This window comes from Pipistrellus hanaki (assembly GCF_964339955.1).
Source record: "Pipistrellus hanaki genome assembly, chromosome: 11".
Classification (NCBI taxonomy): domain Eukaryota; kingdom Metazoa; phylum Chordata; class Mammalia; order Chiroptera; family Vespertilionidae; genus Pipistrellus; species Pipistrellus hanaki.
The window spans coordinates 30,562,123-30,575,819 of NC_140513.1; the positions used below are offsets into that span (position 1 = coordinate 30,562,123).

Sequence of the window (13,697 nt, forward strand, 5' to 3'; positions counted from 1 at the left end):
TGGGGGACAGAAGTAGCTTTTGATGGAGACAAAAGGGAGAGATGTTTGATATATTAAGTGGAATTAGGTTGTAGAGGACTCTGATGAAGAGCTTACCCTTGGTTCTCTTTTACTGGGTGACTTCTGGGGGTTAATGAGAAGCAGATCTTTCTGAAAATCATGCTGATAAATGTAGAGAATCTCTCCTTACTTAACAAATGATTGGTAAGGTTCTTAATCTCCACACTATTTGCCTTTTTGGCTGGACAGTTCTTTGTTACCACAGGCTGGCCCTGTGCACCATAGGATGTTTAGCAGCATCCCTGACCTCTGCCTACTAGATGCTTGTAGCATCTCCCTAATTTTAAACTGTGATAACCACACTGTTCCCAGATGTTGCCAAATGTATCATGGGGAACAGGATTACCATGGAAAGAGAACCATTGATCTCTAGAATGACAGAATAATTAGTATTTAAGAAGTACTGTCTAGCTGTGGTTGTGCAGAATGAATAGGAGGTAGGCAGGACAGGAACTTGAGAGAATGTAGTAGAGGCTGACCCATACCCGAGGTATGGTATATTGTTATTGTAAGGGCCTCCAATAAAGTACACCTTCCTGTATCCATGACCTTGTAGTCAGTCTCCTCTTTGATGTAGGACCTGCCATGTGACTTGCTTTGATCAGTGGAATATCAGCAAACAGGATACAGGCTGAGGCTTGAAAAGCATCTGTGCATTTGGACTTTTATCAGCACACAGCTGCCTCATGACAAGACCCGTGCCAGCCTTGTGAAGACCTGGCCCCATGGAGACGGTATCCCATAGTGTTGCCATAGACATCGTTGTCTTAAACATCATTGCCAAAATAATTTCTGCTACAAACTTTTTCACTGCAGAAATAATTGTCAGTGAGGCAATTTCATCATTAGAGAGAAAGTAAGTGGTTCACAGTTTGGTTTCATTTCTCCATTGACAAAATTCTCAGAGTGCTCCCAATTTTATGTCATATAAATCTTGGCCAGATTACATACTGTACTGGAAAATAATAACCTATCAGTTTTTGCAAGCCCTTTGGTGAACACACCAAATAAAAACAAAGTTTACCAAGCAATGGCAAATATAAAAGAGATAGCTGCTCATTTACAACCATCTTCAAGAGCATTACTGATTCCTTAGTTGGAAACTGATACCTCTCTTAATGAGGGAAGACATTTTAGAAAGAAAGAGAAATATTTCTGTGCCCGACAAGGAGACAAATCTTGCCCCCCTCCCCAAAGAAAGTATAATACTATGAACAAAAGACTTCAATGATAATGTTTTTTCATTTTTTGCAATAGTCTTCTGAATTTTGTTAATTTTTCATGCTTTGTTATATCTTTTTTAACGTCCCTCTTTTATTTCTGTTCTTTATCTTTTTTTACAGCCAAATCGCTTTACAGCCACTTAATTATGTGGCTAAAATGCTTACAGCAAAGATGTTTACAATGATACTACCTAGAACCCCTGAAGACACATAGTCCAGCCTACAATGAGCACCAGAACTCGAGTGAAATTATGAACAAATATGGTGGTGGTTTTAAATCCCTGTTTGTTATACAGTGATAGATAACAGTTACATTAGGGCTGGAGGAGATTAATATCTGTGGAAATGAGATGTATACACAAGGCATTTGGAATAACCCATGTTTATTGATTACTCTTCAATGAAAGGGCTTGAGGAAAGGGCAAAACAGGTCAAAGAATATAAGAATTTAGAAATTAGTGCAAATTCAGAGTGAGTTCAAGAATGGAGTTGCATGAGCAGTCTCGAAGAAAGCACTTCTGCCTCAGCACTTAAAAATATTAACTCATTTATTTTGGAAAGCAGATATTTATTCATTGCTAACAGTAATGATCTTTCAAAGATTCAGTTTAATAAGTATATTTGTATAGCTTCAAAGGCATTACAAGCTATCCACTTTTTACTTTATATGGAAAATCAATCTTTAGCATAAACAGGCAAGCACATACACTCAAAATCAATAACAATTTATATTGCACTAATGGTGAAATTCATTTCAATGTATTAGCTGTCCACTTGTATAGAACTATATCCACTTAGCAATTAGACTGCTAAGATCTAAGACTGGGCTTCTCATAATGGACCAGTTAAATTTACAGATGGAGATTAGCAGTGGTATTTACAACTAGACAGGTGATTGCGAGTATTGACTGTGTTTACTGTATTGTTCAAGAAGAAACAGTTCCTCAGATGTTTAGCACTTAGCTCTATGTTTAGGAACACTAGCCTGAAGAAATGTGTCAGCAAAATTCCCTATTTTATTTTTAACATATATATATTTAAATATATTGTATTGATTTTTTGCAGAGAGGAAGGGAGAGAGATAGAGTTAGAAACATCAATGAGAGAGAAACATCAATCAGCTGCCTCTTGCACATCCCCATTGGGGATGTGCCCACAACCAATGTACTTGCCCTTGACTGGAATTGAACCTGGGACCCTTCAGTCCGCAGGCTGATGCTCTATCCACTGAGCCAAACTGGTTTCGGCGGTGTATTTTACTATATTTTAAAAAATCAAAGTAATCAGCAATAAAGAGAATCCAGAATGAGGTAAAATGAAAACACAGTCATAACTAAGAGAAATGATAGTAAAGAAAGTCTAAAAAGTGGAGGGAATGTATAATGTGAACAAAGTGAAAATAACACAAATGCATTTTCTCAGACTGTAGGAATCAGGGAAAGGAACATATGCTACAGAAGTCATATGGCAGAATGAAGGTCTCTTGTAAATGGAAAGACAAAATTTATTTTTATTTTTTTAGTCCTCACCCGAGGCTATATTTTTTCCTTGATTTTTAGAGAGAGTAGAAGGGAGGTGGAGAAACAGAGAAACCTAGATATGAGAGAGACATATCAACTTCTCACACATGCCCCAATGGGAAGCCGGGCTCAAGCCTGCAACTGAGGCACATACCCTTGACCAGACTGGAACCCACCACCCTTCAGTCTGTGGGCCAGCAAAACTGGCCCGCTAGGGCAAGAACAAGACTTTTAAAAAGAATCAAAATAAAGTAATTTTAAAGACCTTGTACCTATAAACCAATCAGTATAAAGAAACAATAGCCTTGTTGAAATAAGTGTTTAAGATCGAATGGGAACATACATTCAGATATATCATTTCCATAGATTTTTTTTTTTTTAAAGAAAAGCTACCCCAGTCTGGTAAACATTGCTACCTATCAAGGATTTAGGCTATTACTTTTCACTCAGGCTAAGGCGACAAGGAGTGAGAAGAATTATTTGCATGTGGGAATCGGGAAGAGCTAGATGATTTGTATTGTGTACTAACTAGTTGGACTTGAATGTTGGACGGACATGGGTTGAGGCAACCCAGTAAAACAAGAGAATGGGGTCTTCTGGTCAATCTCACACCTTGGTTTGTAAGAAAACATGTATATACAGAAGTTGACCAATTTTCCAGAATTAGCAGAGAATAAAATACACAAACATTCCTTATCTGGAATCTTAACCCTACCTCCCTTTTCCTTTTCTGTCCACTAAGTTCGCTTCCCACGGGTCATGCCAGCAACCTGTCTGCGGGGGAGCTAAGTTCTTGGTTTTACCCCAGCAAGAATTTATGTCGAAGGACTTGGCAACGCTCCTCTTGTACCTTCCCCGTCCCATCTCCCCCGTTCCAGCTGGGTCTCCAGTTCCAAGAGCCCCAAATCTAAGCTCTTACCAGATCCCCACCCGAGGCGTGGGAACCGGAGCCGGGCGCTCCTCCTCTCTGGCTGGGCGGAGCCGGTCCCGCCAGGAAAGTGGCAGGTCCCCTGCGCCTGGACCTCAGTCTCCGCGGACCCTCCCGCGCGGTGCGCGCAGCCAGGAGCGCACCTGCCGGGCCCTGGGGCGGCGGGGGCCAACAGGGATCCGTGCGCGGGACCGGGGACAGTGTGGTGTGGGGTGCGCCGCTCCGGACCCGCCTAGGAACCCCGCGCCGCCCGGACAGGACGTCCCTCAGGTGGCAGGTGGCAGAACCAGCCGGGCGAGCCCAGCTCCGCGTCACTCCCGGCGGCAGCGGGTGGCCCGGACTTCCCGCTTTCTTTCGCCGCCGTAGGGCGCGCAGGACGCCCGTCGGGTCCCTGAGCTCCGAGGCCACCCCGTCTGGCGGGATGGAGGCGGAGGGGGACCCGGAGGAGCTGGCCCGCCTGCGCTCCGTCTTCGCCGCCTGCGACGCGAACCGCTCGGGGCGCCTGGAGCGCGAGGAGTTCGGCGCGCTGTGCGCGGAGCTGCGCGTGCGGCCGGCGGACGCCGAGGCCGTGTTCCGGCGCCTGGACGCGGACCGCGACGGCGCCATCACCTTCCAGGAGTTCGCGTGCGGCTTCCGCGGGGCCCGCCGCGGGGGCCGGCGCCGGGGCTGCGGGCTGCGGGCGGGGCCCCCCGTTCTGCCCGAGTCCCAGGCTGCGTCCGACTCCGGGGACAGCGAGGAGGACGAGGACGACCAGGACGCGGCGGCAGCGGAGGTGCTGGCGGCCCCGCGGGGCTCGGCTGGCCCCGGCCCCGCCTGGAGGGACTTCCAGGCGCGACTCGGGGACGAGGCCAAGTTCATCCCCAGGTGCGTGTCTGGGTTGGCAGGCGGGAGGTGGTACGAATGGTGCTTGCTGTGCAGGCTCACTGGACCCTTTCTGCTTTGGGCGTTGCTTTTCTCCATTCACTAACTTTTCCAAGACCGCGATCCCCGAAGAGTTAAGGAAAGGGAATGAATGCATTCAGAATAAGGGTGTGGAGGAGAAAGTTTCAAATGCCTACTTCTAAGCCCTGCAGAAGGTGCTTTGTGAGTGACAGGGGCCACAGTGAACTCCTGTGTTCAGAGATTCTTTCTTCCAGGACATGGGCGAGGAGCGCGGGCTCCTCAGTGCCACCTGGTTATGTCATCTGCTGGAGGACTTCCGGGAGCTGGAGCAGCGGTGACCGGGCCCTTGGCCAATTTGGTCTTCGCTAGAGCAGTTTGTGCATGTGTTGTTTTCCTACTACTACATAGAAAAAGAGATCTTTTTGGGGACATGTATATTGCTGGACACATTCAGGTGTTTTATAGAGTTCATCTGTTTAAGTTTCAGAATAACATTGGGGAGGGGGTAGGCTTTCTTTTTTTCCCCACGGATGAAGAAACTTAGCTCCAGCAATGTATGCCTATAAAATGCCAAGGGACTTGCACAGTTAATAAAAGAGCAGGGATTTGATCCCAGATGGTGTGAATTGAAAAGCTGTCTTTATATACAACAGAATTAAATGATAAGATTATACAATAAATCCTCTATTCCTATGACTGACTCCAACAGGAAAAAAAAAAGAGCATAATATAAAGTTACTAACTTAATTCTTAGCAGGAAAGGGGATGCCTGCTGGTTCAGGGCAGGGAGGGAACGCTGCAAGCGTTTTTTTGGTTTGGGATTCATTTGCTCTGTCTCTGCCTGGTGTCACGGAATGTCTTTGGCAGCTGGTATCCCTTCTTCCTCAGGCACTACCAACATGTGAATGCTGTATCATGGTTGTTTGCTTTCTGCTTAGATTTCAGTTGAAACGTTATGGAGCTCTGGCTGTCATTATTAAGAAAACCTGAAATACCTCATGCTGGTTGGCCAGTTTACATATCTGAGACTCAGAAAAGGAAAGATCCCTGGGAGTCAGGCAGCGGTGGCATGGCTCTCCTATTCACAGATTAGACTTGGGGGCCAAGGAGTCCTCACTTCCGCCTCCTCCCAAAGTCTCTCTGCAGTTTGGAAAGTACTGGATGGAGAGTGACTCACTGCAGCGTAAGAGGGATTGTGTGGAGAAAGAGGGTGTGATACTCACCTTTCCTAGTTATTGACAAATGAATTTAAATGCAGTGTCTCCACCAGGGGTGAAGAAAATGTAGACATTGCTATCAACTCTACTCTTTGAATCATCCTTCATTCTGTCACTTGGTTTGGGGCCAGCAAATTAAAATGGTAACAATTTTAGGAATAAGGAAGAGTGAGTTGACATCGTATTATTTTTATATATCTATGTACACGCACATATGAATCTACTTTTCACAGTTGTCAGGTCTCAGCAACAGTTGTTTGACACTTAACCCTTAAGTAATTAAAAGGAGATTCCTGGGATCAGTGTATAAACCAGAGCTTAGTATTATTGATGATCCTATTATTATGATATGTTTCAAACTCTTCAAAGGTTATTAAGTTTAATGGTCACCAGTGTCACCTGGTAGACTCGTGTCCTAAGCCCCACCCCCTTCTATGGGAGATAAACAAGTACAATATTTACCTTCCTGTACTTGTTTAAGTGGAAAAGAACTGAACAGAGCTGCTTCATCTGATTGTTACCATGGCAGCCATAACTGTTTTGGTAAATTGCATTACTTCTAGTCCACTTCCTCATACAGCTGCTCTCCTTCCCTTCCTCTCATCCAAATGTGATAAAAGTCTTTTGTTATTGATAATGCTATTGCCATTATTTTAGCCAAATAAATTCTGCAAACATTACTGAGTGTCTGTTTTGGGCCTAGATCCAATCTTAGGCCCTGTCCTAGGTTCCTGCAGACAAAGAAAAGGACACGATGTAGTGCATACCCTCAAGAAATTCATCCTGTGGGTGAAACATTTTTCAAAAATTTTCTCAAAAACCATTTAAAGGCAAGAGAATTCTCTGCAGGAAACTATGTATTGTAGTCACAGCTTAACAGACTTCTGCAAGCAGGAGCTTTCTTTGAAGTCTTGAGTTCTCTTTTGTAAAAAAATTATGTATTTGGTCATTTTACTCCATAATGTAGTCGAGTTGCTTTAAATAGAAAACATTATGTTTTCTTCCAAGGGCAAATTGTCTTTCTGGAAAGGCGTGCTAATTCATCTGGGGGCTTTGTTTCCCTCCTGGCACTCTCATCTTCCCCCTTGGTATGCTGTCCCATGCGTGTGGGGGTGGTAGAGGAGATATTCATGTACATTTTGAGGAGAACAAATAACAGATATAAGAATGGTTGGGTAGGCCAGTGTGGCTCAGTGGTTGAGCATCTACCTATGAACTAGGAGGTCACAGTTGGATTCCTGGTCAGGGCACATGCCAGGGTTTTGGGTTCAATCCCCAGTGGGGGATATGCAGGAGGCAGCCAATCGATGATTCTCTCTCATCTTTGATGTTTCTGTCTTTCCCTATTTCTTCCTATCTGAAATCAATAAAAATATATTTCAAAATAAAAAGCATGTTTGATTCTTATAGAGGCAAAACATGGCAATTATTTCCATTTCAAAGTTTATTCAAGCTCCTAGATCAGAATATTGAGCAAATTTGGGTTAAACTCTTCAGTCATCAGTTAGCGTGATATTAGAGAGAAAATAATACTGCATTGTGAAAGGATGAAAATGGTCTCTGGGATGTCTCAACACCTTCTTGAGTTCTTTTCCTCTTAGAAAACGAGGCCTCCTTCCCTTAAAGGATGGAGGACGGAGGTTTCCAAGCAGTCACATGGCCTGGGCATGTGTTCATGGTGGACCAGGTCAGGACGGATCATTACCACTTCATAGTAAGCTGGAACTAGGACAGCCAGCAGATGAAACCGGAATGGGCAAGGTGATGTGGTTACGTAAGAGAATTCTGGAAAGAGAAGCCCTCGAAGTTGGCAGAGAACTTCCGGGGAGAGACAGAGAGCAGACTTGTACTAACAGCCTAGCTGACCTCTGGTGCCAGGGCCATTATCTTGGTGAAAGGGATATTTGTACCCAGTAGGTACTCAGTAAATGGACTCAATTAATATTTGCTGGATGAATTGAATAAGATTGTGTCTTCAGTTCCTTGATTCATATACTAAGGAAGCAGTTCATTCTGGATGCCTTTTTTATTCAGTTCTTGATTTTTATCAAGTTTTAGTGAGAGCTGGTCATGGGGTTTAGAGATTGGCAGGGAGAGAAGGAAATGGTTTATGTGTATGTGTTCATTGAGCATTTGATCTGGGGCAGGGGGATGGCAGAAGTCATCTCTCCTGTGATGAGAGCTGAAGCTCTCAGAGTTTTCTCATTTCCATTTGAAGCAATTTTGAGTGTCATTTGTGAATTGATTCAGTTTGATAAATTAGCTTAGAACCCCACATTCTCAGAGCAGAATCATGAGGGTCTAGCTGGCACTGGAACCACCATGCTTTTATGAATGGGCACAGGTTCTATGACAATAGCCAGATCAGAAATAGACCCAGGGCTAGTGCCTGGAGTGCAATAGGAGATACTGTGATTGGTGATTTGCCAGACAGGAGGTGGGATTTGGTCAGACACCAAAATTAGTTCTGTGTAGTCAGATGGTCCCTTCTGGTTTTGATATTTGAATTTCATTTCAAGCTAATACTTCCTTTTTGGCTTCCTAGCCCCAAATAGGTATTCTGGCCTCTCTAATCTTAGAGAACTGCTAGTTCTGGATGCACACACAGTGGCCAGCTTTTCTCTAAGCTTTTGGTGAGAGTTTATTTATTCTGCCCTGATGGGTGGGCAAAAAGAAAATGGCTTAAAATGGGATGCCATTGGAATACTACTCTCTAAGAATCTCAGACTCTTCTTTAGCTTGTCTTTAACCTGCAATGTTGATTTACTACTCATCCAAATCACTGTTCAAATTGGGTCCTACTGCTCCTGTTACTTTGAGTTTGTGACTTCTTTCTTGATTTGTTTGTGGTTGCATTGACTTATTTCATTTGTGAAATGGAAGTAGCTACCACATGTTAATCTGCCTTGAACAGAGGTGTGGAAGCTGATAGCTGAACCTTTAGATGACAGAAGAGGTCAATATGCCATAGTGATTCAAATGTCTGTTGTTCCTTTTCCTCCTAAGATGGTATATACAATATACATTCTTGCTTTATGTATATCTTGCCAGGGCTTAGGGAGCCCTTGACTGCAGTATGTAGTTGGAAGGAAGAAGTGGGAAATGATTATCATGGGTATGCAAGCTGTTTCTGTCTGATATATTAGTTTTATGCCAGGTTGTAAAATGCAAAGTGAACACTAATTCTCAGAGAAGCTGTAAAGGTGGAATGAATGTATGACACATATGGTTTCCTTGGAATTGTTCTCCCCCCAAACAAACAAACAAACAAACAACCAATTTCATTGCTTCAATTTGTAAATATTTGGGGTCTTCCAAGTTATAATTATGAATTTTAACCCTTGAGACCTTAGCCTGTGCATCTTATAAAAACAAGATATACAGCCCAGAGTTGTGTGGCTCAGTAGGTTGATTGTAGTTCCAGGCTCCGAAAGGTCACCGGTTCAATTCCTGGTCAGGGCACATACCCAGGTTTCAGGTTTGATCCCCGGTCAGGATGTGTGTGTGTGAGGCAGCTGATGGATGTTCTCTCACATTGATGCTTCTCTCACTTTCTCTCTCCCTTTTTCTTTCTCTAAAATCAATTAAAAAATTTTTAAAAACACACCAAGATACACAAATGCAGTCACTCTAACTTGTTTAATTCTTTCTCTGGTTCACTCAGTATTGATGAGCTTGTCAGAGTTCTAGGAACTAGTGAGACTTTGTAGACCTGACCCTCATCTTCAAGCAGCTTATTGTCTCACCTTCTTAATTATCTAGGAGTTTTTGATACCTGAAGGACCTGGGATGCAGTATGGTGAATGGAAAGACACTTCCTGGCACATACCCCAGACTATGGGCATTTCATGTCAAGGGTGTTTCTCAAATAAGGGCTATAAACCCTATGGGGTCTTTACATGTATGCTTGGGAGTCTTAGAAGACTAAGCATTTCAGTTTTCATTTAATGAAAGATAAAACAATTAATTTGAGCACATTTGGAATTGCCTGGGTGACTCATTCATTATAGGTTTGGCCACACAACTTCACAACCTGCCTTTATGATTAAGATTGAATAGCATCCCACAGGACTACAGTCATTGCTGTGGGTGGAAGAGGAAGGCAGAGCAGTGAGTTTACTGTATGAATGACGTGTTCATGTGAAAAGGAGTGATTGAGAACACAGTTTTAGGTCATCTATAGTCTCAACGGAAAGTGATGGGAGTATGGGGTTTCTTCATGTAACTGTGCTCCAAAGAGCCACACGCCAGCTCCTGGTACCATATGGACATTGGCTGTTGTGGTTTAGTTTCCGTTCAAGTGTACCCCCTCCCCTCCCTGTCAGATTAGGTGAATGTTGCTGAGTTTGATTTCAATGATTTAGTAAATGTGTGTTGGTCTTATGAATTTTTGGAGCTGTAAGTATAAGGAGCTTATATCTGGTTTATATTTGCTCATAGTTAGGTAATATGATAGAAACAATATGTCAACTCTGGAATCCATAGGAAGTGTCTTCTTTACTAAGGTCTGCATATTTGTCAAAGTGTGAGAAATCCTCAAGAACTATGTGTAGGATTGAGAATATCTGTTTCTCTATTTTTCATTTTGAATCTACATTGTCTATCATTTAAATTGAAGGCATAATGCTGTGGAGAAAAATTCATCTTAAATTGTTCTCAGTCTTATCATTTTTCCACAGAAGAAACTCTTTTCTTGCCTTTTTCCTCTCTCCCTCCCTCCCTCGCTTCCGATTATTTATTTATTTATTTATTTATTTATTTTGTATCCACATGTGCCCAGGATTGCACTGGGCATTGGCTTTCAAATAGTATCCTGCCCAAAATCAAAATTTCTTGGCCAGTTTCCCTCTATCCAGAGGTGATAGCATCAGTGAAGGTACAGAGTGAAAGAATTATGAGGGGGATGGTCTGGATTCAGCTGTCACCAGTGGTTAGAAATCAAGCAGACCAATTAAATTCAGGGAGTTTCCTCCTGTCTTCAGTAGAGAAATTATCTCCAGTCATCTACTGTGGGGATGTCACAGCACCAGCAAGAGAGACTCTAGGCCTCTGTCAGATGATCTCTGGGTTCCCTTCTCTTACCTGTGGGTGACTGAGGTGATGGATGGGCTCACACTCGGAGGCCTCAGGGGCCAGGCAGGTGACATTGATTCAGTGGACTGGAGTGGAGTTTGGACCAGGAGGAAGCTCTGCTTCTTCTGGACAGTTGCTGCCATGCTGGATGTAGGCCCAGTGCTGTCAGTGATGCCAACTTATAAAGATGGTGAAAAATGCAGATGTTAAATTTCCAATTTTGCATACTCTGTGAAGGTCAAAACATGGAGATGAAAACAATACTGTGTCCAGTTTGCAAACTCTGTTTCCTAGCTGTGAATGGTAAATTCACGTGTCAGGTGTGATCTTGCTTTGAAGATCTGTGCTGATGCTAGGCGTGGTTCCATGGCATTCTAATTCAGAGCTTTCCCTGTGCTCCTTCTTCCCCTTTCAAGTCGGAGAAATAGTATTTTGACCCAAAGATAGTCTGTTTTTATTCTCGCTCTTGGACAAGAATAATTGGCTTTACTCAAACTCTACTGTGTTAAGCGTTAGTTATCTCATGTACAAAATGCCTTCACAACAACCTCCAGACATGCATGACCAAATGTTTGAGTGCTGTACCCTAGCCAAGCTGACAAGTAAAATTAACCATCATAGTCACGAAGGAAATTTTTCAGTCTCAGTTTTTGAGATTTCCTGTTAGGGGAGTCAGCTTTGAAAAGATCAGAGAGCATTTTTTAATGCCTTCAGCTTATAAAATATGTACCAGAAAACTTTCAAATATTTATTTGAATCTGGAAGAAATCCCTGTACATATGTTATATTCCTCCTGTACCCCTTCCAAATGCCTCAGCACTTCAAAACAACATACTGAATTTCTAGGGCAACTTGAGACTTATTAACATTTTTCTATCTGCCAAGAAAAGCTTCGCCTTCCATGTGTTTATGGCTCTGAGCTGCTCCCTGGGAGAAGAGGGCTTATTATTCACACTTGTCTCTACCCTTCCATTCTCACCCTTCAGTCTCATTCTTCATCTAAATATTCGTTATGCCAAACTGAGCGCGTCCGATGAGACAGCTTGGATTTAAGCAGCCTTAGCCACCTGGCAAGCCAACCCAACCTTTACATGGCTGCACTTTCCCAGGCACACTACGTGCTTGCTTGCTCATTTCCTTTCTTCCTTTCCTTCTTTCTCCCTCCTCCCCTCTCTCCCTCCCTTCTGCAAATGCTACTGGAAAGGCATTAAGCTAAGAAATCCAAAGGCTGAAGATTTAATGGGAAACAGTAACAAATTCCTTTCAGTTGGGACAAGTTCTTATTCTGCTGTCCCCAGTTGCTAGTTTTTGTCCCAGAGTTGGTTGTTGCTAACTGGGGTGCAATTTGAGAGGCACAGGGAAGCCCAGATACAAAAGCTCAGCCATCAGAATGCCACTATTTCCAGGCTCCTATTTCCAGGATGAGGCATCATTCAGTTCCCAGGAACTCAGCAGACAGTGGTTTTAAATCTTTTTCTCAGGCTTTGCTACTCAAGGGCCTCAGACCAGCAGCATTGGCCATGCCTGAGAACTCTTCTATAAGTGAGTAAATAAGTTACAGTATTTTCATTGCTGTAGAGTATTCCACTGTGCAAAGTTCCACAATTCATCCACTTTACCTTTAATGAATATTTGGGTAATTTCTACGTTGTGGCTATTACATGCAGTACTGCAGTGAGCAGTTTTATCATGTGTCATTTGGTAAGCATATGGACACATACAATGCATTGCTTTTAATAACTGCAAAATAATTTAAGCTTTCCTTGCTAACTCAGGAAGTCTAGTCTTACCCTGGGCAGTAGTGGCGTGATATTCCTAGGATTTATGGAGATTGTAGTTCAGCTTGACTTTTTCAGTTCCTGTATACATTTTCAGTCCTTGCTGTCACGTTACAACTTACTATTGTCAGTATTTCCTTCTTTCTTGGGGACCTTTATTTTCTGAAGATTCAGAAAGTAAATGATCAGATATATTGGAATTGTGTTTTAAAACCGCTGTTTGAATGCAGGTTATTCCTAAACTAAGTCCGGTGTCTTAGAGACTTTTCTTCATTCTTTCCTGACTCTCACCTTTCTGGATGGACTCTTCATGGTGCCAAGATACCTGGGTTTCAGATGGCTGGAGTGCCATAATGTTGAGATTATTATTTTCTTGCAGTTTTATTTTCCATGTGTATCTGTATTTTAACTCCTTTCCCCATTTTGTTCATATTGAAAGCTCCCCAAAGTAGACATTGTAGTTCTAAGTGATCTTTTTAAAAATAATTGCATTAAGAAAGGTAAGCACAAAACATGGATGTATATCATATACATATAAGAAGTAGGCACCAAGGTAAGCACAAAACATGGATGTATATCATATACATATAAGAAGTAGGCACCAAGCCAAGAGTGGCTATGGGTTTATTCCCTTGGGAATCTGGAAGATATGGACGGACTTACAGATCCCTCTTAGGCTCCCAGTTGGTCACTGAAGTTATTTTTAATGTTCTTCTTCTTCTTCTTTTTTAATTAGGGAAAAGCTACAAAAACTATACATGAAGGCAAATAGATACTACTGCTTTGTGGTTTTCTTTTTTTCTTGTCCATTCATGTGAATTTTTGTAATAACTTCATTCTAGCTTCTTCTTTAGTACTTGGATTTAAAGAGACTGTTCAACATATATTTCCATTTTGTTTAGTAGCTTTGGGGCCAGACAGGGTATGTTACCCATGCAGAGGGGAGAGGAGGGCAGCTCATACCACAGGGAGCCAGGGAAGAGTAAAGGTTTGGGGTGGAAACATAAACTGAGGTA

At 42.7% G+C, this 13,697-nt stretch overlaps 1 protein-coding gene across 1 annotated transcript in view; it reads left to right on the top strand.

The window, feature by feature from the left end:
* Window positions 1–4,152: 4,152 nt before the first annotated feature.
* The window catches only part of RASEF (RAS and EF-hand domain containing), a gene marked incomplete at its 5' end in the record, with an annotated part of 52,352 nt that continues 42,807 nt past the window's right edge, over window positions 4,153–13,697 (top strand). The window contains one exon of the mRNA XM_084899405.1: window positions 4,153–4,595. Coding sequence (XP_084755531.1) covers window positions 4,153–4,595 — 443 coding nt within the window. The remainder of the gene's footprint in view (window positions 4,596–13,697) is intronic.